General features: G+C 38.7%; 2 protein-coding genes across 13 annotated transcripts; one reads left to right on the forward strand and one right to left on the reverse strand.

Moving 5' to 3' along the window:
• Positions 1-56: 56 nt before the first annotated feature.
• LOC124633552 (WAS/WASL-interacting protein family member 3-like) lies at positions 57-13,386 on the reverse strand. 12 transcript variants are annotated; one of them, XM_047168825.1, is made up of 9 exons: positions 13,255-13,380; positions 12,770-12,989; positions 8,039-8,167; positions 4,276-4,394; positions 3,976-4,055; positions 3,509-3,816; positions 2,430-3,431; positions 1,987-2,264; positions 57-1,801 (listed from the first exon to the last, which is right to left on the reverse strand). In XM_047168825.1, exons 2-9 carry the CDS (start codon positions 12,839-12,841, stop codon positions 1,489-1,491), a joined length of 2,301 nt encoding a protein of 766 aa, XP_047024781.1. In that variant the 5' UTR covers positions 12,842-12,989; positions 13,255-13,380; the 3' UTR covers positions 57-1,488. The 12 variants fall into 12 exon arrangements, with proteins under 12 accessions (XP_047024781.1, XP_047024784.1, XP_047024778.1 ...); XM_047168828.1 differs by having other exon boundaries at positions 4,276-4,376; positions 8,039-8,173; XM_047168822.1 differs by having other exon boundaries at positions 8,039-8,173.
• A 284-nt stretch (positions 13,387-13,670) lies between these two features.
• On the forward strand, positions 13,671-14,806 carry LOC124633555 (B9 domain-containing protein 1). Its single transcript, XM_047168833.1, has 3 exons — positions 13,671-13,995; positions 14,129-14,356; positions 14,510-14,806. The coding sequence occupies exons 1-3, from the start codon at positions 13,746-13,748 to the stop codon at positions 14,629-14,631; spliced, it is 600 nt and encodes a 199-aa protein (XP_047024789.1). The 5' UTR covers positions 13,671-13,745; the 3' UTR covers positions 14,632-14,806.
• Positions 14,807-26,618: the final 11,812 nt, after the last annotated feature.

The raw sequence follows: 26,618 nt of genomic DNA on the forward strand, positions 1-26,618 counted from the left end.
AAAACGGAACAGATTTTGATGTTTGCGAGGTAGGTAGTGGAAATAATAGTCAATAATCTCATTTTAAACATGTTGTATTTCAATTTGCTTATAATGTCATGATAAATATAATTTATAACAATTACATACTTAATAAAGTAATCATTTGCCATAAGTGATAAAAAAATTCTTACACCATTTACATTTCAAGGCTTTGGATGTTGATTGATTGTTCGTTCGAGTTCATGCGTTCATTGTCCCAATAAATTTTTAAAAACACTAAACTGGCCTGATTCTCCCTACTATAAATTTGTACCTTAACATTTTCTAAATAAAGTCTATTTTTTCTATTCACTGGAATTAAAGTACTTTACCAACGTCGCACGAAGCTAGCGTGCTCACTGTCTGGCAAACGAAGACAGCGCCTTATGTACTCATACGTACACACTTCAAACGTCCGTGCGCATCTATATATTAAAATTATACTATATTTCATTACTTTTTATTTCATTTATTTTTTCCTTGTATTATAGTTTCTATTGGCAGTCGGCGTATTGACGTGAAAACTCTAGAGTTCTACTAGTATTATAACGTAGACAAGTTCCGATGACACACTAGTCCAGTGAGCGGAACTTGCAGGCACACAACATTTGAAGTGTTACGTTTAATTATGTAAGCGTAAAGTTTTTCGGTATAAATAACCATTAAGTATAAGAGCGCTACACACATCGTGTATTATTTATTTATTAATCCACCGATAACAATGCAGTATCCACAAACATACATATTATTCCATTACCAAGCTAAAAATGTAAATTTTCATAGACCCCAAAACGATTTTTATATATTTTTTTATTTAAATCACAAGACACTATTTATTTAGACTAGTTTTTGATACTATAAATGGCAACTAAACAGTTGTTTATTTATTATTTATATATTTTTTTACATAAAAATATACTTATTACATTCAAGGTCCGTTTATTACTTTTAAATATCACTGCATTGTTACATGATCATGTAAACAATTGAGAAATGTGACAACAGCAGTTCACGATGAGTACACATACACTCGCAACAAATACAATATATTACTAGTTATGATAATTTGGAACGAACACAAACGAAGTGAGATTATCAATTTAATATCGAATTAATGATATTCGTGTAGTTACTCACCATAAACCCGTGTTGTCTAGACCCACCGGAGTGTAGAGCGGCTGACGCAGGCGTCGGTCGGAGCCGCGTCTACAATATAACGCGAGCGCGCCCTGTATACTACAAAATACTGTCCATTCGATTACAATGCCACATGATGTCATATAGTACATTACGTCTTATAAAATGGTGTTCCGATGAAACTGCTATTTACATTATCACTATATTTACACATAAGTCTAGACGTCAGATAGCGAGAGTCGCGTACACCGGGGCCGGAGGCGGCGCGGCACTGGTCGCGGGCGGCGGGCACAATAAATTAGTTCTACGGAGTGGTATCTACAGCGGGTCCTAGGAGGCGTGGTGCGGGCAGGCGGCGCGGAACTCGTCCTCGTGCAGCGCCCAGCCCTGAGGCCGCGCGCACGGCAGGTGGGCGCGGGCCACGCAGCCGCGGGCCCCGCAGGCCAGCGCAGCCCCGGGGGCCCCGCAGTGGCCGCAGCGCGCGGCGCGGGCGCCCCACACGGCGGGCGGCAGGCCCCACACGCGGGCCCCGCATGCGACCAGCCCGGGTGCCCACACGGCGCACGCCTCGTGGAACCACACCTCGTCCGCCGCGCCGCTTGCGCCTGTGCAGTACCGTCGCCGCGTCGCCTCGTCCAATGACCTGGGGAATGTACGAGCTTTAAATAGTTATCAACTATTACTCATCCTGTGTTGTTAGTTCAAAAATAAACATAAAAAAAGAATTATAACTATGCTATCCAATTTGTTATCCCACACCAATGTTGACCTATGTCAATATGCAAAAGTCAAAAATAAGACAAAAAAAACAACAAAATAAGTGTATACCTGTACTCATCACAGTCGGTATCGAGCGCGTAGGGCCCGAACAGGTCCCCGAGCGCGCAGGCGTGCGGGCCGCGCGCGCAGAAGGCGCACAGCCACGAGGCGTCGGGCGTGCTGGCGTCGTAGCGCAGCCCCAGCGTGCTCGCGTGCAGGCCCCTCACTCCGCGCACTCCGTTGCGGAACTCCTCGCCGCCCTTGCGCCGCGAGGTCGCGTCCTCCTCCTCGCCCGTCGTCGTGTTCATCACGCTTACTGAGAGGGGGGAATCGCGGGGGCCGCGGATCTATAGGAGAAATGTTTTTTTCTTAATTGTCAGACAATTTTAAAGATATTTGTTCCCTGCGTTTTACTGTAAGTTTCATCTAATTCCTTCACTACTTTCATGTAAAACTATAAAACACAAACATCCATCCACACATACACATCAAACCAAACAATGAGTACACACCTGTATGTACGGTCCTCGTGATTTACTAGAGCTGGCGTTACTGCCGGAGTCATACGCGTCACGTGCGGGGTCGCGAGGTCCCTTGCGCGGGCGCCGGGCTTCGGCCTTCTTGCGCTGCGCCTTCTTGTTGCGCGGCTCCACGCGGCCCTGCCGGCGCTCTGCCCGCGCGGGCGCAGACCGCCGCCGCTTGCGCGCCGCGGCCGGTGCAGCGGCCTCGTCAGCTGACGCCGCCGTAGCGTCCGCACCTGCTGCCGTGGGACTCGCCAGGGGTTCCTCCTCCAGCCCGGCGAACATCTTCTCCAGCTGGTTCTCCACTTCCACGAAGCTCGCAGCTGCGGGCTCGGCAGTGTGGGCGTCGCTGGCCTCAGGCTCAGCAGGCTTGGCTTCGGAGGGCGACTCTACTGGTACATTGGGCGCTTCAGGGTTGGAGGTGCGGGCACTGCGGCGTCGCGGCGCGGCGGCGGGCGCGGGCGGCGGCGTGGGGGAGGCGACGGGCGCGGGCGGCGCTGGGGGCTCGGGGTCGGGCGCGGGGTCGGCGCGGGGCGCGTCGGGGCTGGCCAGCACGCTGCGCAGCTTGTCCACGGTGACGGCGGGGGCGGGCGGCGCGGGCGGCGGGGCGGCGGCTGCGCTGTCCGTGTCGGCGATCATGGCGGCGATGTCGTCTATCGTCTCCGCGGAGCCGGAGCGCGTTTTTCTCCTCGCGTGCGGCTGGTCGGGGCGCGGCGCCGCGTGCGGCAGGTCGGGGGGCGGGGACGCGGCTCGCGACTCCGCTACGTCCGCCTTCGCGTGTGCCGCGTCACCGTTCTCACGCGGCGCGGGCGCGGGGGGCGGACTGGGAGGTGGGGACACCCGTGGTGCGGCAGGAGGCGGTGCAGGTGCAGGGGCGGCGGGTGGCGGGGCTGCGAGTGCGGGGGGCGGGGGCGCGGCCGCCACCCGCACGGTGCGCTCCGGTTTGCGTTTCCTCTTGGAGCCGGGCGGAGCGCCGCACGAGTCTGCCGAGTCCTGCAGAACAAAAAATACGAAGTTAGCTAAGGAATGAGGCAAGTAATAGGCAGTAAGCTAGCATGTGTGACACGGACCTCATTGGAGGAGGGCGGCGAGGGCGTGGGCGCGGCGCGGGAGTGCACGATGACGGAGTGCGGCGACACGGGCGAGGGCGCGAGGCGCTCGAGCAGCGCGTCGACGCGCGCGTGGTGGTGGCGCGGGGCCGCGCGGGCGATGAGGCTGTTGATGGTGGGCGCGTCGCGCACCGACAGCGCGGGCGGCGCCGCGTGGGCCCCGGGCGCGGGGGACGTGGCCGCGCCGTTGGAGGCTCGCCCGCCGCCCAGAGACAGGTCCACGCCCACGCGGGTGTATGCCATCAGCTCGTCCGCGCGCAGTTTGTCTGCTGATCATACCATTACTCATTTAACTATACCGCTGATTGAGTACAAACTTTAAATAGATAGATCTACATACAGTCAGAATTTTTCAAGCAAAGATATTAAAGTGGCACTTCCAGTCTTGGTGTGACTGAGTGAATAACCAATAGGATGACAATATTTACCTCTCGCTTGTCCTAAATGTTGATATATATCTGGAGGTAATGCAGCGTTTGCCTTTATGTCGCCCGGAGACGGAGTGTGTCTGGAAATGTTACACCAATATATAACTTTTACACATTTCAAAGATAGAATATTACCTAGTTAATAAAAATACAATTTATGCTATTATTGATGAGAAGCACTTTCTACTAATTCCATTCTTATTCGTGCCCACTTTCGTCACCTTAGAATATTTGTGACAAATTCATGAAACCTCATTATCTTCGGTATTGTTATTCTAACTTCTAAAGCCGATAACTGACCTCATGTGATGTTTATCCGGCGGCGTGGGCGTGTGCCTGTAGAGCTCGGGTGGCGTGGCCGTGTGCCGGAACACCGAGTTCCCGCCCGCCGACTTCAACGCCTGCAATTGCAACAGACCCTACGATAGTCATCGATAAGGCAGGTTAATATACAGTTAGTGGTGTCGTAAGCAGCATGTCGATGATATTTTAGTAGTATGTACATAATTGTAATGAATGGATGTGGAAATATTTTTATCAGTTGGTCATGTGGTAGAAATGTTCTGGTAAATAAAATACATATAACAACTATTGCAAGAGTTTAAAAAAAAATGATAATATGACGGTCTGACTGACTGATCTTTTAGGACATTGTTTAAACTAATGTGACTGGTCTTCTCTTGACAAAAAGATGATAAGCATTCTGAAACTAGATTAATCAACGAAAGAGAGTAACAAAATATTATTACATTATTTTCTCGCATAAAAAACATGTGTAAATCACGGGTGCATTTTCATCAAAATAACTATTAACCTATATTATTCACGGTAAATAAATAAATTGCTTCGTTATAGCAGCAATATCGACTATCGATAGTGTTATTGCTTTGTTATCGCAGCACGAGTGAATAAAGCTGGCACACGCTAGCCCAACCCTATGAAATAGTTATAGAAGGCTATTATTTTGGGAAATGGGCCCCATATAGTAAGTTTGTTTTTTTGAAAGGGTTATCGTGGCTCTGTAACGCAAATAGTAATTTGACGGAAGAGTTTTGACATACCTAATCCAACTCTTTGGGCAAACGAAAAAAATCGACCAAGAGTCCGGCGATTCGGATGAAGGGTTTTTGTACCATTGTCTATAAACGTTTTCCCTTTATAATATTAGTTAAGATTTTGCAAAAAGATAGCCAATGCCACTAACCCTTATAGAACATGGTATTTAATGTAAACCCCTGTTGGTAATATTTTTTATCTCAGAACTAACAAACGTACAAGGACGCGACATTTTTATGTGCAATTTAATTAAATTCATGATTATATGTCTACTAAATTGCCTTCCGCAATTAAGAATTATCTCAATTAACACTAACATAATGTTCAGAATACTTCAAACTTTATAAAATTCACACAGATCTAAGCATACGGACACAAATACTGAGAACTCTATACATTTGGATGTTTAAATGTTTACACAAGTGCTAGTATATGTATAAACTTGTGATTAGTACAAAGAATAGGTAAGTATTCATTTTATATGAGGCTATGAACAGATTATATTTACTGTATGTTCAAAAGTTGTACAGAGATTTTAAAGACTATTTATTTGTACATATCTTGTCCAGTACCTTTTATTCTAAACTTGGCTATTCTATGTAATGACTTCAGGCTAGTTAATGATCAAAACACTGCTGCGGGCCCTCAATCAGCTAAGATCGCAATATATCACAGCGTGGTGGGAAACGGGGAAACGATTACCGAAAATCTATTTGTTGTTTAAAAACTTCTTCGCGCTGTTCATTTTGGTGGAGTCTTGTCTAACCACTACGTTGGTTACCGCATTTTTTTTAATGGAAACATGTAACTTTGGTGGGGTATTGGCCTAAGTTTACTTTATTTTAGTTGTAGTACAGTTATACAAAGGATCTTATCGGGGAAGTACCGTCAGTAGCTGTGTTTGTGCAATTAGGTATAAAAACGTGATATCCTTTAGCTTCGTTTTGGAATGATATCAACATGTCACGTTAGCTTATGTTAAGGTTTCTTTGTGAGAATTAATTGTAAATTGTTCGCGTACAAAAATTGCTAGAAAGTGATCGCGTAAAAAGGTGCAACTTCGCGTACATTTTAGAAAAGTTCGCACAAATATTGTTACTGTTGGCAATTGCAGTGTCGCACACCGTTGGATCCTCTGCTTTAATGGTATCAGATGGGCCCTGAGCTTTTTATTATCAGTCAATTTGTTTATGATCAAAAAAACAATTGGATGGATGCCTTTATTTCATAAACAATCGTCATTTGCTAATGACTGGCCTGATGATATTTGTCTAAGAAACTGTCCAAAACAATTAAGTATTCCCTTTTCAAGTGTACAACAAAGAAAAGTATGTTTATAATTATTTATTCATCCAGGGGCCCGATTCTCCTAATTTTACTTAAGCAACATACGATTCACGTTCGACTCGATTCGACTGATATCCAATCCCGACTCAATTACGATTGAAACGTATGTGGCATTCCGCTATTTTTTCTTTGAAATAAACGTTTTTATCCTTTTCTGTCATTCAATAATGAATCATTTTGTCTGCAAATGATTTACGATTGCAAAATGATTGTACAGCATACTACCGTATTGACCAAAATCACCAAAATAGCAGACCAATCGCACACCAATCAAATGTCAATCGAATACGATTGATCTTTTATTAGTAGCAGAATGCCCGATATGGTTAAAACTGCTATTGCGATCATATTGCGATTCGATTTCTATTCGATTTTGACATTATTAACTTAGGAGAATCGGGCCCCTGGTGCTTCAACATGACATTTTCGATAGTTAAATATTCATGTGAAAAAAATGGTTTCTTCTTCGGTAAATATTATATTTAATGTTGAAAGTATGTAATGTAAATCATATTTGAAATTAGTAATTAACTGTATAAATGAAAGTTTTAACGTAAATCAACCTTCAGAAAACTTCAAATAAATAACTATTATACTGCTTGTAAACGGTAGATTCCTATCATGACGTGGCAAGGTCAGATGGCAGACGTTAAGTTTTGTGTAAAATATCGATATTTAATTGTTAATGGTAATTAACTCCAAGTTTCTTTACGAGCCACCGACCTTTTTCATACCTTGTATAAGTATTATTTATTGTACACCTAGCAATTTTAAGACAGAAAAAGTATTGTTTCAAACGTGGTAAAACTAAAAACGCCGATGGAAAAATGACAAATGAACCCAGCCAAACTATAGTTCGGCCATTCAGAGAATGCGTTCCTGACACGTCGCGATTGAACTGACGACGTAACTTTGCAATGGCGTTGCAGTTACGATAAAAATATTTTTGCTGGTTGTTTACCGTTTTAACAATTGAGGAGCATTAAAACAACATTATTATATCAATAATCAATGAATGTTATTACGTCGTCAGTTCAATCGCGACGTGTCAGGAACGCATTCTCTGAATGGCCGAACTATAAATTGTTAGAAGCTTACCATGATGCCCAAACCATATTTAAACCAACTTCAGATTTAGTAAACAAAAATAGCATCTACATACAAGTATGATAAGCCCACATGAAAAATAATTACGCTCGCACAATCTCTAACAAGAATCTTGCACAGACATGATCTAACATGCTGTAAAAATGATTGATAACGCAGACTTTACATGCTGTCGTGATTAACGCCCGAATTAGTCACTGCATTTTGTTTTTGAGACTTCAAATCGCATATCTCTGCTTGAAATTGTAATGGCTAATTTAACACTAAGTATAATTTATCTACTGTGTTTAGGAGACAATTTAATTTAAATCATATTTAAAGGAGTTTTACCAAGAATGCAAAAATGTAGAAGCCCACTACCCTTTATGAAGCTTAAACCAATCCCTTACGGCCATTCTCAATATTCTATCTTACTTTATTTACTAGAGACAGAATTCTGTCATATTCCTACCTCTATTATGCAAAACAACATAAGAATATAGAGAATAACCGTTTCACCATACCAAGCAGCCACCAGTACCCAACCATAAACCATTTCTAAGTCGATACATACCTGTAGAGGGTCCGGGGGTGAAGGCGCCGGCACGTGGTAGAGGTGTGGCGGAGGCGTGGGCGTGTGCCACGTGACGCCGCGGTCCGACGCCATGTGTGCTTGCGGCGCGCGCGCCAACAAGTTCGCCACCTGCAACTGATATATGGTATGTTTTAGAGGTCTTCGTAAGCTATACATAGTTAGGAGACAAATAATATGTACAAGGGCAATTGATGAATGCACTTATTATGACTTCTTCCTTTTTGAGTAAAATAAAGTTCCGTCCATTTGCATTATTAGATGTAGATTTCCGCAATAGATGAAGAAGGGCGAATTTATACTCTAAGTTTTAGGAAGATAGGTACCAAAGTCTGTCTACTGTCTATGTAGCAAAAAGAGTGTTTTTAAAGATTAAATTCTTACTCCTCTGATTGAGTCTATCATACATACATAAAGCTTCATTCTTTATCTTCTCTCCAAATGTTTGGCAAAATATTTTATAGGTTTGCAGTTTTACTTTTTCATATAGGTACAAAACGAGGCAACATGCATGCAGAACTTATAGAGATGTAGTAAGAAGTAACCATCATACTCTAATTGGCCTATAATATTTAGTAAAGACCTAATCCCATAAGACCAAACCGTTTTCAGAGATCACGTTAAGATAGGTTAACGAGACGAACGAGAAACATAAATTTAAGAAACTTCAAACAAGATTAGTCTTTTTAATAACACGTATAAATCAATTTTAGTTCAAAAAGGTGTTTTTATCTGCTGAGTACTGAAACACAGCTCTATTTTAAGATGAATTTACTTATCATTCTATCTCTATTACATTTACTTATACTGTGACGAAAATATTAATGTTAAAATGAAAATAAGTAATATTTAAATAATAAATAAGACCTATTAATATAAGTAAGTGCGATGACCCTGACAGTACTTTATCTGCGTAACGTCACGAAGCGTTGTCACTCTGACGTCAGTGCACATTGCACCGACTTTCCCTGCATCTTCCGATCATCAATGACCTTGATTGACACTTGTTTTTGGAAACTTTTTTATTAAAGAGAAGACTTTGTAACCTTCTTATGGGTGTTCACAAGAATTATAAGGTTTGGCATAGTGTAAATTTTCTTCTAAATCCTTGAAATTACAGCAGCTACCTACAAGTTCACAGTTACTAAATCATACGCACTATTATTATGATTAACTACTCAGAAATTAATGATGACGACTACGCCTATTTATTACTGAATAAATCTAGTTTTACTGACCAGCCAAATGCGTTTATTGGCCATGTCAGATTTCTGGGAAATATTGCATGGATTTCGTTCCTATTTAACCCTTTGCAGGTCATTCTGCGTGCATAGGGGTCATATAGGGGTCGCAACTGGACCAAATACCGTGTGTTTTTTCTTCTATGAGTAGTGTTGTGCTGTACCAGTTTTTTACCATAGATAAACAGTTCCCGTTATGATTGATAGCAGCAAAAATAACGCACTAGGGGGTAATAAAGTCTATCACGTAACAGATTCTAGATATAATCATCCTATCACGCTCAATGCCAAAATTCAGTAATCGTAAAAGTCTATTTTTAGAAATCAATTCTACAAAATTAAAATCTGGCTAAAAGATACGGAAAATACAAATTATTAGATGAGAAAAATTACAAACCACAGATAAATTATTTGACCTAAAATTTTAGCAGTGTTCGAGAAAAAAATTAATGGTCTGAATGAGCTAATTTTAAATTGAATTAGGCCAGATGTTTCCAGATTATTCTAGTTCAGTTAGTTTTGTTATAAAAAACTGCACATTTTTATGCTGATTGATCACTGGCTGCCAAAACCACAATGATAAGCAAAACGGTTTGAATTTATTCAAATGAACAGAACATAAATCTTAATAGAGATAATAAAATGCGTATGAATATTTTAAGTGGGATGATTCTAAACTAGCTGAGCTCATATGAGGTAATTCTGAAAACTATAATACAAGAAAGGAAACTTTTCTCATTAAAAATGCTAAGTAACTTTCATATCAAATTCAGAGCATAATAATATACCTATCTGAATGTTAAATGTTTTTTTTTTCGAATTTAATATAAAAAAATGTAAAAAAATATGTTGAGAAATCAATAAATGAACTACAAATTACCTATCTGACAAATCCTATGCTGAAATCCGCATCAAAATCAGTACAGCCAAATGTGAGATAATCGCTTAAAATACATACACACAGGTCAAACTGAGTACCTCCTTTTTTGAAGTTACTAAAATATTCAGAAATTACAGTTTACCATTGAATTCCTCACATGACGCTTTGCTCGCTGAATTAAGTACAAAAAAATTATGGTGGTTTCCTGCAAAAAACCTTATAAAATAAAGCAACCACTAATTTAATTAACAAAACCTATAAAAAACGAAGTTCACAATATGTACAGAACACAAACTTCTAATAAGAAAACTACTGAACAAACTTTCATAATGAAAACTTTTAAGTTTTTCAACTTTGAAAGTAAAAGTTAAGGTTAACATTGTTGGGAAGAAACTTTCCTTTTTCTTTTTTCCTTTTTGAAATGGCTAGTAAGAGACCTACAGTTTAACATGCCCCCTCTGAAACACAGTCCAATAAATGTATATTTAGAAAGAGCATACAAACTTAGAAAAGTTGCATTGGTACTTGCCTGACCTGGAATCGAACCTACAAACTCGTACTTGAGAGGTTGGTTCCAAGAATTCTTATATTTTAAAATATTTGTTGGTACATTTTAAGTGATGTTAATACTAAAACCAAGTAAGGATATTAGAATAATGATTTCACAGATATAATTAATATTACATGTTTTTTATACTCACTCAAATAGTATTCTTATCAGTAAATGGCTGTGAGATGTCAATACTTCGTGGTTTTTAACCAAATAATAGACAAAAACAATATGGTAATAACCATATAATATTATGAAATAGTTGATAGAATATATCATTTGCTCAATATGTCTATACCTACTCAGGTAAGCATGTTTTTAACCGATTTCAAAAAACTTTTTTACAAAAAAATTAAACCGACTTCCCAAGACACTAAAAAGCAAAAAAAAAACTATTTTTAGGTGCATCGGCCTAGAAGTCGGTGTCTTATGGATGTTACTAAGTTAATTTTGCCACCGACTTCTAGGCCGATGCACCTAAAAATAGTTTTTTTTTTTGCTTTTTAGTGTCTTGGGAAGTCGGTTTAATTTTTTTGTAAAAAAGTTTTTTATTTAAAGCTTTTCAGTGATACGAATAGTTGTCACTATCCATACAAGTGGGAAGTTCTCATCAATACAAAGAATATAAGTCCAAATACGAGGTATTTTACATATTCAGTTGTCGAGTTCCCTCGACTTTCTCTGGTCTCCATCATCAGGTCAGCTCCAAACCTTCACTGTTGCAAAGGTCTTGTCAATACAAATAATTTAAGCCCAAACACGAGGTAGTTTACATATTCAGTTGTCGAGTTCCCTCGACCCTCTCTGGTTTCCATCATCAGATCAGCTCCAAATCTTCACTGTTGAATAGTGCTTTTAGGCGTACACCTGAGTGTCAAGTTTTTACCCTATGTATGCCTACAACTTTCGAAGGTTGCCCTCGATTTCTCAGGGTTTCCATCATCAGATCCTGACCTGATGACTATGGGACCAACTGGCAGCTATTCCGAGTCGAACAAAAAAAGAATCACGTAAATCGGTCTATAAACCTCGGAGTAATCGATGTACATACATAGAAAAAAAAAAAAAAAAAAAAAATATACCGGCCGAATTGATAACCTCCTCCTTTTTGGGAAGTCGGTTAAAAAGGAAGTACCTACTCAGTTTGACCTTTTTGTATGTATGTTAGTGATTATCACACTTTTGGCTGAACCAATTTTGATGCGGTTTTCAGCAGTATTTGTCAGATATAGGAGAATGTTTTATTTTTATGTATTATTGAAGTTGATTTTTTTTTGTTTATACATAAAAATATATTACATTATACATATTGTAGTATATTCTTTTGTAACTTTTGCAATAAGCTGATTCAAAAGTCTATATGATAGTTTTAGTGATACAGTTAAATATTCATTTGCTTTAAATATTATTTATGTAAGTATATAATAAGTAAAAAGACACTATAGGTAAAATAAGTAATAATAAAAAGATAACTTGTTTTTTTAAGTTTCCTTATGTACCTGCATAAATGATGTACTTATGTATTGTCTTTGAATTTATGACTAATCAACTTTCAGCTACTGAAATTCTCAATAGAAAAGAAATCAACTTACCCTGTTTAATATAAATGGGAATTATCTTATCTATTAAAAAATCCTTGCAAGTGGGTTAGGGGCACATGTAATCTAGAACATATTTTTGTAGTGTAAACTTAGAGTAAATAACAACAAATAACAGACTGGTATCAGTGGTATACTCACATTGATAGCAAGAATGCCATTATATGTGTCATCTAACCAAGTGTGTCAATGAAAACAGCTGATTGCTATGTGATTATCACACACTCAGGGACACACTTACCCACACAAAGGATATTACCATTTTTAACGCTAAAAGTGTTTTCCTTAGTTTTAACTACTTACATTAGCATTAAAATGTAAGATTGGTGTAAACAGCATGCAAATGAAACACTTCCGAACGGATGTTACGAAATTCATTTAGGTTAGTTATAAGTTAGGTTTATAGTGATCAACAATACGTGAATTGTGAATAATAAGCACCACCTGCAGGGGGCTCCATCCCGAGCCCAGCTGCGACTGTCGCCCGTTGGGGTTGTGCTGCGAGCCGCCCGACATGCTGCGCGCCGCTCTCGCCCCACTGTTTACTACACGTAGTCACACCAGTCCGACAAACAAACACTCCCTCAGTCCACCATAATGATGCCGGCAAGTTTCAAGCCTTCGCCCGCGTAACTGCGCTCCCTTACGACGTGTACAGATACTTCTGAAACGTTTTCATCAGCGCACATTAAATTTTCAACTATCCATAGCGTGCCACATGTACTCCGGCCGCAAAACAACTCACTTCCACCGGTAGCAAACACTTATTCCAAAGAAAACTAAGATTATTTAGTGCATGGTATGGTGTTCACGAATTTGATGCTCACTTCGCGTGACATTTTGAACGCATTTAGGTTTTGAAATTAAGCACTTCTAGCACAAGTTGTAGTTTGAATTCGGTTGCCGAATGACTGGACACTGTATCTTACCGAATAAAACTTTATATTTCGCCGATAATTATCACAGAAAACGTTAAAATCCTCAAAGTATTCAGAATCGCCTTCACAATGGTGGCCGATTAGGTTTTTGAAAGCACATACAACGCCATCTTCTGGCAAAACTTCAAAAAGAAGTCGGTAAAACAGCAGAACGGAAGCATGTTTTCTTTTGTCTTTGGTCAGCAAAAGAAGCCGCGTGCTGGGAAAAAAAACCTTGCAGTTAAAATGTTATTAGAATTGCAAATCATATCCAAATAATTGAACCAGGTGTACCTGGATACAACAATACGGTATTTTACAAGTCATTTACATAAAAAGTGTATAAATTGATCGCATTTTCCGTCTTATTGGAACAGGTATGGTATTTTTTCATGTGGGCAACATTGAAGCGCAGCGTTGCTATAGCAACGATTGTTTTGTTTTCGTCGGGTTGACTATCAAGTTTATCGTGCTATATTTTCCGTTTGTAAGAATTAAGTTCAATGAAAGATAGTGATATCACAAAGTTTTTAGTATCATTTACGGGTCAAATTGAATATGTTACCTTTCCTGGTGGCATATTTGATGACCAACTCTATGTACAGTTTGAAACCGTTTGGGGTCCCGACTGGGAACCTGTTTCGGGTCTTATATCGGGGACGAGTCAAATGGCGCGCTCTGGGGTTGATCCCGAGCGCGTAGTCTTAAATTTACCTCTGGATATGGTATTCAGTAGTACTAATGTATCAGGCTGTAAGTATACCTACCTACTTAGTAGGTACAAATTCTACCTAAGCGCGATATGATATAGCGATAACGTTGTTTGTTCTGAATCATTGAAGATTATGAACTGTAAAGGCATGATTTTATTGTTACTATTTAACAGGGCCGCAGTTAATAGTAACAGTGAGAGCTCAGAACACCATCAGCGGCGATGCGTTAAGAGGCTACTCCTTATTCCTAATGCCGCCTACCACTGGCCAGAGCTTGACCTCGGCGCCTCTCGTGAGACCCCAAGCCGCAACATTGCTTGGCGATTGGTTGGCATGGATAACTGGTCGATACCCTGAGTTGGCTGACCCTAAAATGCTTGCTAGTGGGAAGGATAACTATCGTAAGGGTTGTCTTTGTTTTTTTATTTCAAAATCTGTCATATTTTACTGGGAAAATAAGAATAAGTAAAATAATTTATGTCATAAACGTCTTTATCTATCTAAGTTATTGATTCAGACTGGCCTTCAGTATAACAAGTTTTTTGTTTTTTCAGTGCTGAGAACGGAGTCATGTGGAACAGTGACAGTATCCTTGTCTATGGTCTCGAAGGATCTTCGGAAACTAGGTTATGATAACCAGCCACCAGCTTGCAAAACTGTTTCTGATCATGCATGAGGGCTTATATGTAATTGCTATTAAGTATACAAATATATTTTCATCTTCTTTTCATTATGTATCATCGTTTAGAATTCACGTTACCTGTTTTAGTTTTACCTATTACTTTTGATTGTAGAGAAATAATTTGACATACCTATGAACTTGCTGTAATTAAAATGTTAGGTATCTGTAAGCCTTGTTAATTAATTTGGCAGGACCTTGGCAAGGTGGCGATAAAATTCCGTCTGCTACTCTCTTTTGCTATATTAAATTAGCTTTAGCTATTTTGCTCCTTTATTTATTTACTATTTATATATTGTTTCCTCCTATGCTCGACCACAAACTCCTTGCAATTACTTACATGATTAAATTCAATCTGAAATAAGCCAATAAATACATAAAATATAACTTTAGCATAAGCTGATTTATTAATACAGATGTGTAGTAATTATAGAAATATTTTCTGAATCGTTGCATTTAATTCATCATCTATCTAACTGCGTAAAACCGCTTTTGTAAAAAAATACGCATGGGTTACGTTTAGCATTATATAGGCAAAAAATGTCATTTATCATGGTATGTCACTCTTGGAGAGTCTGATGCGCAGTGGATGGATGGAATACAAATGAAACTTGGGCAGAATATATTTTTATTGTTTAGATTTACAATATAATTAGAACAATCACACGTTGTGTAGGTTTGAGGCGGAAGTCAGAAGAAGAGAGAGATGTTACCAGTGTAAAAAGTCACAATATCTAACATTAATTTTTAATCATAAAAATATTGCCAGATATGGAGTGTACAAAATTATTTCAACACTTCCCCTTACACTACATATTCATTTTGCTCTGCTACCATAAACAATATCAGATAAACAATACATAATCAACATATTACAATTGTTTTACATTCATCTGACCTATAAAATCCTTATGCTTGGAAGCTGATAAAGGTTTTGTTAAAACGTCCGCTACCATCATATTAGTGGGAAGATAATTCACATTAATGTAGTTTTTACTTATTAAATCTTTAATGAAATGGTATCTTACGTCTATATGTTTTGTTCGTTTATGACAATCCTTAGTTGTTAACATTTTAATGGCACTCTGGTTATCATTTCTTAATTCACATTTAAAATATTTACCAGTTAACTCGAACAAAAAATTCCTTACAAACATTACGTCTTTACAAGCATTACTCATTGATATATATTCAGCCTCTGTACTTGACATTGCCACACAACGCTGTTTTCTACTTTCCCAATTAATAGTATTTCCTCCCAATTTAATTACAAAACCAGAAAATGACTTTCTGTCAGTTGGGTCATTCGCCCAATCCGCATCTGCAAAAGCTTCCAGATCAAGATTCTTATTATTTTTCAAAAATAACAAACCATGATCAATTGTACCCTTAAGATAACGAAGGACCCTCTTGGCAGCCAACCAATGACTTTTATTGAAATTATTATTAAATTGACTTAATAAACTACAACAATAAGAAATATCAGGTCTTGTGCATACATTTAAATACATTAAACTACCAACAAGTTCTCGATATTTCAAATCACATTCAGAGTTATCATTATTAAAATTTTCAAACTTCTCATTAATTTGCATTGGTATAGAAACACTATTCGCATCTAACATTCCAAATTTAGATAGCAATTTCTTGATGTACTCAGATTGTTTCAACAATATTGTACCTTTTATTCTATCTCTGTGTACACTTATGCCCAGACAATTCTTTACTGGTCCTAAATTCTTAATATTAAAGTTTTTACTTAAAATATCAATGATACATGATTTTTCCTTACAACAATTACTAAAAATAAAAAAATCGTCAACATAAAGGGCTAAAATTGTCAAATTTTTGTCACTCGTTTTCTTAGTATAAACACATGGCTCACATTTGGTCTGTTTATAGCCATGTTTAGTCAATAAGTTATGAGCAGTTTCATTCCATACTCTACTGGACTGTTTAAGGCCATAAATGCTTTTCATTCAAAAAAGCTGTTGTGACATCTATGTGGTCTATGTCCATGTCCAACTCATTGGCAAGATTAAACAAAATACGCATAGTCGAATGCCTGACAACAGGGGAAAACGTTTGGTTATAGTCAACACCAGGCCTTTGAGTAAATCCTCGTGCAACTAAGCGTGCCTTAAATTTATCAAAATTACCTGACGTATCCTGTTTTACCTTATATACCCATTTAGTTTTTATCACATTTTTATTTAAAGGCCTATCAACTAGCGTCCATACACCATTATTTATGAGTGAATTATACTCACATTTCATGGCTTCTAACCATTCATGTTTCTGTGGACTAGCTATTGCATCCTCATAGCACTGAGGTTCATCTAGGACATAAGACTGGCATAATAAAGAAAAATCTACCTCATAATCTTCAAAGCGCTTAGGTGGAATACCTCTGGTTCTCCTCACCGATGGCTGTGGAGCAATCAACTCCTCTGAAGACTCGCTGTCATCAACATCACTACACGACTGGTACTCAAAATCAGGACTTTGAGGTGAGAAACATTGCTCTCCCTGACCCAAGCTTTCCTTAGAACTTGCCACTTGTTCAATTTCAGATACAGGTTGGTCACCGGATGCCTCATTTCTGGGTGCCTCAAAACCAGTAGAGGGCTCAACGGTGGCTGCATCACCTGGAATATCAGAAAAATTATCAGTTACACTTGTGAAATTATCATTTGGCATATTATCATTGGAATTATTAGTCTCCAAATCAAATAACTCGAGATTATTTGTATTTGACATAATATTATTATCATTCATTTTAGAAATATTATTATCAAGTGTTTCAATGAAATGTACATTTCTAGATTTTACTATCTTTTTAGGAAATAGTGGATCAACCAACCTATACCCTTTTGAATCCTGACAATATCCAACAAAAATATATTGTTTTGATTTTGGATCAAATTTCTGTCTATGACAGTCAGGTATTAAAGAAAAAGCCTTGCAGCCGAACACCTTTAAGTGGCTCAAGTCAACTTTGGACCCTGTCCACACTTGTTCAGGAATTGTGCCGGACAAAGCAGCAGTAGGCGATCTATTCTTAAGATATATGGCTGTCATTAAAGCCTCACCCCAATAGCGCTTGTCTAGGCCAGCTTCAGCTAACATGCACCTAGCTTTCTCAATTAAGGTTCTATTTAGTCGCTCAGAAACACCGTTCTGCTGCGGACTATAAGGTATAGTAGTTTGGTGTATAATACCATGTTGAGATAAATAATTTTCAAAATTTTTATTAACATATTCTGTCCCATTGTCAGATCTCAAACATTTAATCAAAAAACCAGTTTGTTTCTCCACTAAATTCTTAAAATTTATAAAACATTTCATTACCTCATTCTTCTGTCTCATCAGAAACCCAAAAGTCTTTCTGGAAAAATCATCAGTGAATGTCACCAGATAACGTGCTCCTCCCCAGCTGCTCTGCGACATTGGCCCACAAACATCAGAGTGTATTAACTCTAACAATTGTTCTGCTCGTTTAGCCTGACCTTTAGGGAAAGTTTTTACAGTTTGCTTCCCCTCAATGCATGGGATACAGTCTTGCAAATGACCGGAGTCACTCTGGAAATTAATTCCTACAGCAAGATTATCACGCAATGCACACATACCTGACAAGCTTAAGTGGCCGAGTCGCCTGTGCCACAACTCCATTTGGGAACCGTGAACATGAGAACATTGCTCCTTATTTAACTGCAGAACATTGGAGGAGACCTGCGAACATAAGACTTTTGGCACGCACTCTAACCTATAAATTCCATTTGCAAACGTTGCACTTGCTAATAAATTTCCTGCTACATCATAAATATGACACATTGAATTGTCAAACACGACTTTGCGATTATTCTTTGTTAAACAACTCACAGATAATAAGTTAGCGGACAGACCAGGAACATACATTACATTCTCAATAACTTTGGTATTGTTTTTAAATTTAAGTGTTACATTTCCTATACCCAAACATTTCAGTTGGTCATTATTAGCTACAGTAACTAAGGTTGTAAAGTTAGAGTCCAAATTTAAAAACAGTTCCTTATCCTTGCACATATGCGATGTACATCCACTGTCCACAATCCAATAATGTGAGCTGAGACATGTAGCAAAAGCAGAGGCTGAGACGAACAGAGTACTTGTCTCTGTTTTCTGTTTGGAGGCAGCTTTCTCGCGTTTCAATTTGAAGCACTTCGCCTTGATATGACCAGTTTTCTTACAGTAACTGCACACTATGTTGCGTTTTGTACTCATAAATGCCAGATCATTTTTGTTTTCATTGTTATTTCCATTGTTAGTACGGCGAAAATGTTCCTGCAAGAGCCTTGCACGCACCATTTCACTTGTAAGTGCTTCTAGCGACGATAAAGATTCCAGGCTGGATACTAGGACGTCATACTCTTGTGGTAGTCCACTCAAAAGAATTTCAGCAACCTCCTTGTCTTCAATAACACGCCCAATGTCGGCTAGCTGTTGTACTAGGGTCATTACACCTTCAATGTACTCGTTCATCGAGTTGTAATGGGTGTAGTCAGCTCGATGAAGTTGACGTAATAAGAGTACACGTCTGTATAGACCTTTATCTTCGAAGACAGATTTTAAGGCATCCCATGCCTCCTTCGATGTTTTAGCCGATCTAACGTGTTGAATGCAGCATGATTTAATAGCGAGGCAAATACGGGCTAAAGCACGCTGATCCTTAGTGGAATCTGTATCAGTGCCCTCCACACATTTCCATAAGCCTTCCAAAACAAGTGCCATTTTCATTTGGAATTTCCACGTGTTATAGTTTTGTACTCCATCCAGTTTCTCAAATGTAATAGCAGATTGATTGGCCTGAGGCACATGGCCATTCTCCGCCGCCATTGTCATACTTGTAGTAGAACAAGGAAAAAATCACTCACGTTGATCTTGATTCTTCACGCTCTGGGCTGATAACCTCTTGGAGAGTCTGATGCGCAGTGGATGGATGGAATACAAATGAAACTTGGGCAGAATATATTTTTATTGTTTAGATTTACAATATAATTAGAACAATCACACGTTGTGTAGGTTTGAGGCGGAAGTCAGAAGAAGAGAGAGATGTTACCAGTGTAAAAAGTCACAATATCTAACATTAATTTTTAATCATAAAAATATTGCCAGATATGGAGTGTACAAAATTATTTCAACAGTCACATTCTTTAGTTTTTTGTCTACCATCATTATGGAAAAGATTTGAGTTTGTAAATGTACTAGTAGTTTCCCGTGGTTTCTCATCTATTAGACAGACCTATACCGCATTAGCGGATAGGAACTATCCAATGATTGGATAGGAAGCAACAGAACTTAGTATCAGATATTTCTGATGCTGACATGACGGATATGTTCACAGAGATGGTTTCTTATTTTATCCTCCTAAGTCACTCTCTCTATCTATTTGCGATAAACTCATAAATTGCTAGGTACACCGATTTTCACACTGTTTCCATCAATTTGTTACAACAGAGCCGGGGCGTCTCTTGCACCTAGCTTTAATAAAAAAAATAGTAGATACCTAGATAACATTGATTGATCATCACCAGACCGTTATGCCTTACGCAATGCACCGCTTGTCCCATATAATATGACAATGAGGTAACTCGTCTTAATTACTGAAAACCTTGCCCGCATGGTTAAGATTAGCCTATAATTGTGCACATATTTTTAGCTTCATTGTCGGGCAATTTTATTTTCTATGGCTCTATATTGTAAAACATTGATACATTGTTTATTGTTTGTCAGGGTCTTTAGAAAAATAACTGCTGAAAGATAATCTACCTACGACAGGTAGAAAGTGCAGCCATAAAGTAAACTGCTTCTTAAAGTCTGTCAGATACTTCGGTGTTGAGAGCAATTTTGTTTTTTACCTAATGATCATCAAAAAGGCACTTTTTGAGGACACTCGCCGACAGTTTTCCTGTGAGTATTATCATGAAGGTAACTAGATAGCTAACGAGTTCTCAAGGACCATTTATCATTAAAATTAATGACTAATAAGTAGATATAGTTTGTCATTGTATCTGTCTTATCCTCAAGTGGTATTCACTCAAGACTACCGGAAAAGGGAGCAAGGAGTATTTAGTTGTTGTTTACTGGTTGCTAAATGTTGCCATAGCTTGGTTTCTAGGGACATTCTAATCATGGATAAAAAGACATCTTTGGTTCTGGCCAAAAAAAATACTGCGTGTCTGCTTCTTACTTGGTACCAGCTGTTTGGAAGCCACCTACCTATCTGCTATTCTGCATACTCTTTTTTTAAAGGTTTTTCTTTATTTAAATGTAAAAAAATGAATAAAGAAGTAACGTTTAATTGGGTACGTGAATAGTGACACGTACCTAGGTATTTATGAATAGTCACACATGCCTACGTCATTTCCCTAACGTCTTATTTTTAAACGTTTTATTACGTACCTCTTCTTAAAAGAATACAAGAGTAGGACGAGAATTTATATTTTCGTGTTTATCCTTTTTCAATGTAGGTGGTGAAAAAGTAGAACGTGACATTCATGAATTTTCACAGCATGATTACGAATGTGCACGATTTTCTATACTGCTCAATTGTTACCTACATTTTCTTATCTACAATAGGTACATACTGAACTTAACTGTAGTCATATTGTTCTTAGGATAAAATTGTATTGCCCGTTAAGCTAAATAGTTAATCGTTGCCTGTAAACACTGTAAAAGAGTTAAAAAGATAATCCTTATACCTACATTTGCGCATACGGCACTGGTATCTTAGAAACTGTGAGGTTGCTGTTGGATGGATTTAGATCAGCTTTTTTCCCAGGATTCTACCGTAGAAATCACGCTGCCCAAGGTATTACATACCTAGATCCTTACACAATATACTACTTTTCTGACGTAAGTCTCTTTAGTAAAAGACCTTTCCTTGTAGGTACCGTCATTTCAGGTAGAAACTAACTTTTCCTGTTATTCTGCTGTGGATGAATCGATTCATTCATGTTTGGTAATCACTTATTAACGGGGCACCGATAAATAGTTTAATTACCTTCTTATTAATTGTAATCAACTATTATTCTTTATTGCACACTTAACAATTAATACATAAATAAAGAAGAAAGACAGTTTCTGTACAACGGCGAGCATAACCCAAAATTGGGTTCTCTTAGAATAGAATAGAATATTTTATTTGCTTGAAATATGGTTAGGTACAATATAGGTCTTACAATACAATTATGTTTCTCATATCTCGCCTCATATTCAGCATGCATGCAAAGGAGATGGCCAAATTTTCATAGTAAAAAAACCCAGAATCGACAGCAACGAAATGGGTACCAATGGGTTCATTATGATAGACCTTTGATGGTGCCAAAAAATCCAGTCTGAAATCCATGGGGTATAGGAGCTATATCATATTTTCACAAAAATAGGTTATGTTGAATTTATGTTGTTTTACAGATTATTTACATAAAGGACCATAAAAATCAAGGTTTACTAATATTATACATGCGAATAGTATATACGAATAGAATATCACCATAGTTACAGTGTTTTCCTGGTAATTAAAAGGTCCTGTTTGACCTCCCCCCCCCATTGGACTATTGACATGAACCACTCCAGCAGATACGATTAAGTATCGATCTTACGTACTTGAAGAGGTTTCCCTGTTATGTGTAAACTTCTGAACTGACAAAGGTTAATAAAAAAAAACTTATACCTAAGTTAAAAAAAGTTTTTTTTTTGTATTTTAGTTTTAGTTTTTTGTCACTATTCGCATTAGTGAAAAGTTCTCGTTAATGCGAATAATAAAAGCCCAAACACGAGGTAGCTAATATTTACCATTGCCGAGTTCCCTTGACCTTCTCTCTTCTCCATCATCAGGTCAGCTCTAAACCTTCACTCGTGTTTAGTGCTAACAGACACCTGAGTGTAAAGTTTTTAGCTTCTACACAACTTCTAATGAACAGCAAACGAAAAGTTAAGTTTTTTTATGTACTAAAATCTTTATCGAAAAAACCTTGTAAAAAGAGAACCCCATGGTTTCTAGATGATATGAAATACTTTTTGTAATCTACACATTATACTGAATCCAACCATACATACAAAGTTTCTGTCGACTCTGGGTTTTTTTTTGGCCATCTCCTTTTATATGAAAGGGCATAATTCTCAATTATCTATATTACATACAAATTAATGGTAAGTTACTCAGTTACTTACAATATAAAAAAAAAAAAAAAAACTAGGTCTAAAATTTAAACTCTTATCCAACCTTAAAGCGATAAAGAGATTCGCATAGAGGTAGGGTCAATTAAAAAGTGCACAACAAATATGAATTACTAGACTAGGTCTAAATAGTGTCAGTAAGTTACAAACCCAAATGGGCTGAAAAAGACCTTCCACCCTTTTTTGCGTTGTGTGTTGTGTTGTTTTCACACAGGCGCTTCAGGGGGCCAGCCCACAGTGCCCACTACGGCAGACGCGGCTCTGAGATCATCATACTTCGAATAACCAAAGTTTTCCTCGTAATATGGTGCGTGCGAGGTCTCACGCCCCCCTCACTAAGTTTTAATTCCTCATAGGTAGGTACATTACACAGGTTTTGCATACGAATTTATTGCGCTAGAACCGCTCACGTCATGATGGTGAGTAAGAGGTGATGATGATCTGGAACTCCTAAAACAGGAAAAGGGTCTTAGAAATATGAATTAGATTTGCGTTTGTTTCCAAGCTGTTTTGTATCAAAATGGTAGCAGTTCTTTCAATATTTAGGGACATGGCACATTATAGCTTATGGCACATTATAGCGGCACCGCAACAGCACGGCTGCAGCACGGCGTCGCCTCGAATTAAGACTACGGCTAGCTGCCACTGCTGCCAGCGCACTAACTACGCGTTGTCCGCAAGGTGCCAGCTCGCCGCCCGCGCGCCGTCCGCGCGCCGGCCGCGAGGTGTAGTAAGCTTACTGTCACCGCAAACTCAATATTATTTTAAGACAGTTATGATTGAACACGACGCAATGACGTTGTTTCGCTGCCGGCTCGGAGTCGGCGCGTGCCGTTGGCTTTTTCATATTGACATTACGAAATATCTATACATATAATAAATCTGTAAAAAAAACTGTGTCTGTACATTGAATATATTAAAAAAATATTAATTGGGTGGGGTTTAGAAACAGTAATGGAGCACAAATCCAAAAAAAAAATTCTGTCTGTATGTCTGTTTGTTTGTACACGCTAATCTTCGGAACTACTGGACGGATTTCAATGATTTTTTCTTTGTTGTATCAGTATTAAGCCTGGTCAACATATAGGCTATAATTTATCTTCGAAACTTGAAGACCTGATGCAGAACACCAACAGACCAACAAAACTATAAGAGATACCAAAATGGTGCCATAGCAAAAATTGTTTCATGTGATGAGCATTTTCAGCTGAGATAATAAATTTTAAGATCTGGAACACCTGATGTGGAACCCCAAGAGCCCAGCTTCTCTGTACCATATACAGGTATGACGTTTTAGCAAAAGTTGTTCAACTTGATAAGCACTTTCTATTGACTTATACAAATTGAAGATCTAAAACACCTGATGTGGAACTCCAGGGGCCCAGCTAGACCATAGCATATAGAGGTGTGACGTTTTAGCAAAAGTTGTTCAATCTGATAAGCACTCTCTGTTGACTTATAAAAATTGAAGATGTAAAACACCTGATGTGGAACCCCAGGAGCCCAGCTATACTATAGCATATAAAGATATGACGTTTTTGCAAAAGTGGTTCAATCTAATAAGCACTCTCTATTGACGTATATACATCGAAGATCTGGAACACCTGATGTGGAACTTCAAGAGCAATACTACACTTGAAATGTATAGAAACGAATGTTATGAAATAGGTATGGTGACACAAAACCGACAATTATCCCTTTATACACTATAGAAATATGAACTCAAGGACAATCCCCGGTGGACGTCGTTAAAAAAAGACAATCCCCGGTTCTGTGCTATACCATTGCTAACTGTGGATGAAAACTACTTGGGCTATTGTGATGGGATGCTAATGGACTAGGAATGGGGAAACTACGGGAACTATGGCACCTACCGATGACAATGTATTAGATACATGTAAAAATTGCAGGTGGAGACTTCGCCAGCTCACTTACTGTACAGATCAGTCACTGAATAGCAACAAGAGGGCAACAGGGACATGAGCGGCTGAAGTGTGAGAATACCTCGGCGGATTTTAAACGCAGATTACGCGCTCCCTGTGGGTCACTTACCACGAGGCATCCTCCGAGCAGGGCTACTAACCCTGCTCTAGCGACTCCACTCTGGACGGCTAAGCCAAGCCAGAGGCTTGAGACCTACCCCCGTCATGGTTCACTCCGACCGGTCGGAGATGGGGGCAGTATACTCTCCCTGGAGAACTCAGTATATATAGCCCCGCGGGGTAGCTACTCCCCGTCATCAGCCTCAGATGTCCTGCGGTGCTTATAGCTCATTATTATTGTCGTTATTATCTCAAGAGCCTTTATCCCAATTATGTTAGAGTCGACTTCCAGTCACGATGCAACTGAGTACCAGTGTTTTACAAGGAGCGACTGCCTATCTGACCTCCACAACCCGGTTACCCGCTCAACCCAACACCCCTTGGTAAAACTGGTCAGACTTACTGGTCTGACTACCCATAACGACTGCCAAGAATGTTCAATGACAGCCGAAACCTACAGTTTAACATGCCTTCCAAATAACGGTCATTGGTATCCAAAATATACGTAGAAAGTACATACGAACTTAGAAAAGTTGCATTGGCAGGTACTTGCCAGACCTGGAATCAAAGACGTTCTCTACCCTATAAACCACCACGACTTCCACTAAGTCACCACGACTTTGTTATCTATTTAATGTTTTTTACGTAATAATACGTGTAATATTTTTGCCACACACAACTTAAATGCGGACTAATTAGAATCACTACTTTTATCCCTATGGTCGCGTCTATGGCGGTTCAGTTCTCAGCGTTTTGTTTAGTCTGCTGTGCTTTTGCCGTTGAAGTACAAAAATAAAATATATGTAACGTTTCTAATGCGTATTCCGTTGTTTTCAAGTCAACGGGCTCTTAAAATTCAATATCAGACGATTAAGATCTTTGATTTTGCTGACCCCGTAGTCGCTGGCATAAGGGACAGGATCCGCGTACGAAGTCGCGGGCAGAAGCTAGTATTATAATATACACGATTTAATGCTCTCAATTGAATGACAACTTAAATGCTGGTGTGGTGGAGCCGTGCTGTTGCGGTGCCGCTATACTGTGTCATAACCTTTAGACAGATGTCTCTTCTAGTCCAACATTGAAAAATGTAAGAATATGTCGTGATTTTAATAGGAGGACATTATTAGAATTTGTGAATCGGTATTAGAATTTGGGCTAAAGATGTCTCAAATTCATGTTAAAACACACGATAGTTAAGTAATTCATAGATTAAAAGTATCAAGTTCCTTTTAGTGCGATTAGAAAAACCTAGTTTCATCAAGATTACTACTATTACTAGGGAAGGTACAGGTACTACTTATTTCCTAATAGAATAAAATTTTCCTACTACCACAATATCCTTCCTCAGCCTAGGCGTAGGCGTTTTAAAATCCTAGGTTTCCAAGAAGTCTTAATCAATATGCGTAGGCTATAAAAATTGTTGCATCCAATTAGCTTTTTAATAATTAACAGATGATATGTGACGTAACAGACATCAGTAATTAATTGATGTTTTAATTATCATCGAAAATGTACCGCGTGGAATTTTGTTAAAGAAAAGTGGTCAAGGTTTTGAAAAAGGATGATGTATAAACACAAAATTTAGTTTAAAAAAATACAGGAAGGTCTGTTGTAAGATAGTGGTAACATTGAAACTTATATTCATCAAAAGAACAGCAAAAAACTAATCTATTGTTTATAACAATAGATACCTACTTACTAGCCCGGTCAAAATAGACATTT

The sequence above is a fragment of the Helicoverpa zea genome, chromosome 9 (genome assembly GCF_022581195.2).
Source record: "Helicoverpa zea isolate HzStark_Cry1AcR chromosome 9, ilHelZeax1.1, whole genome shotgun sequence".
Lineage (NCBI taxonomy): Eukaryota > Metazoa > Arthropoda > Insecta > Lepidoptera > Noctuidae > Helicoverpa > Helicoverpa zea.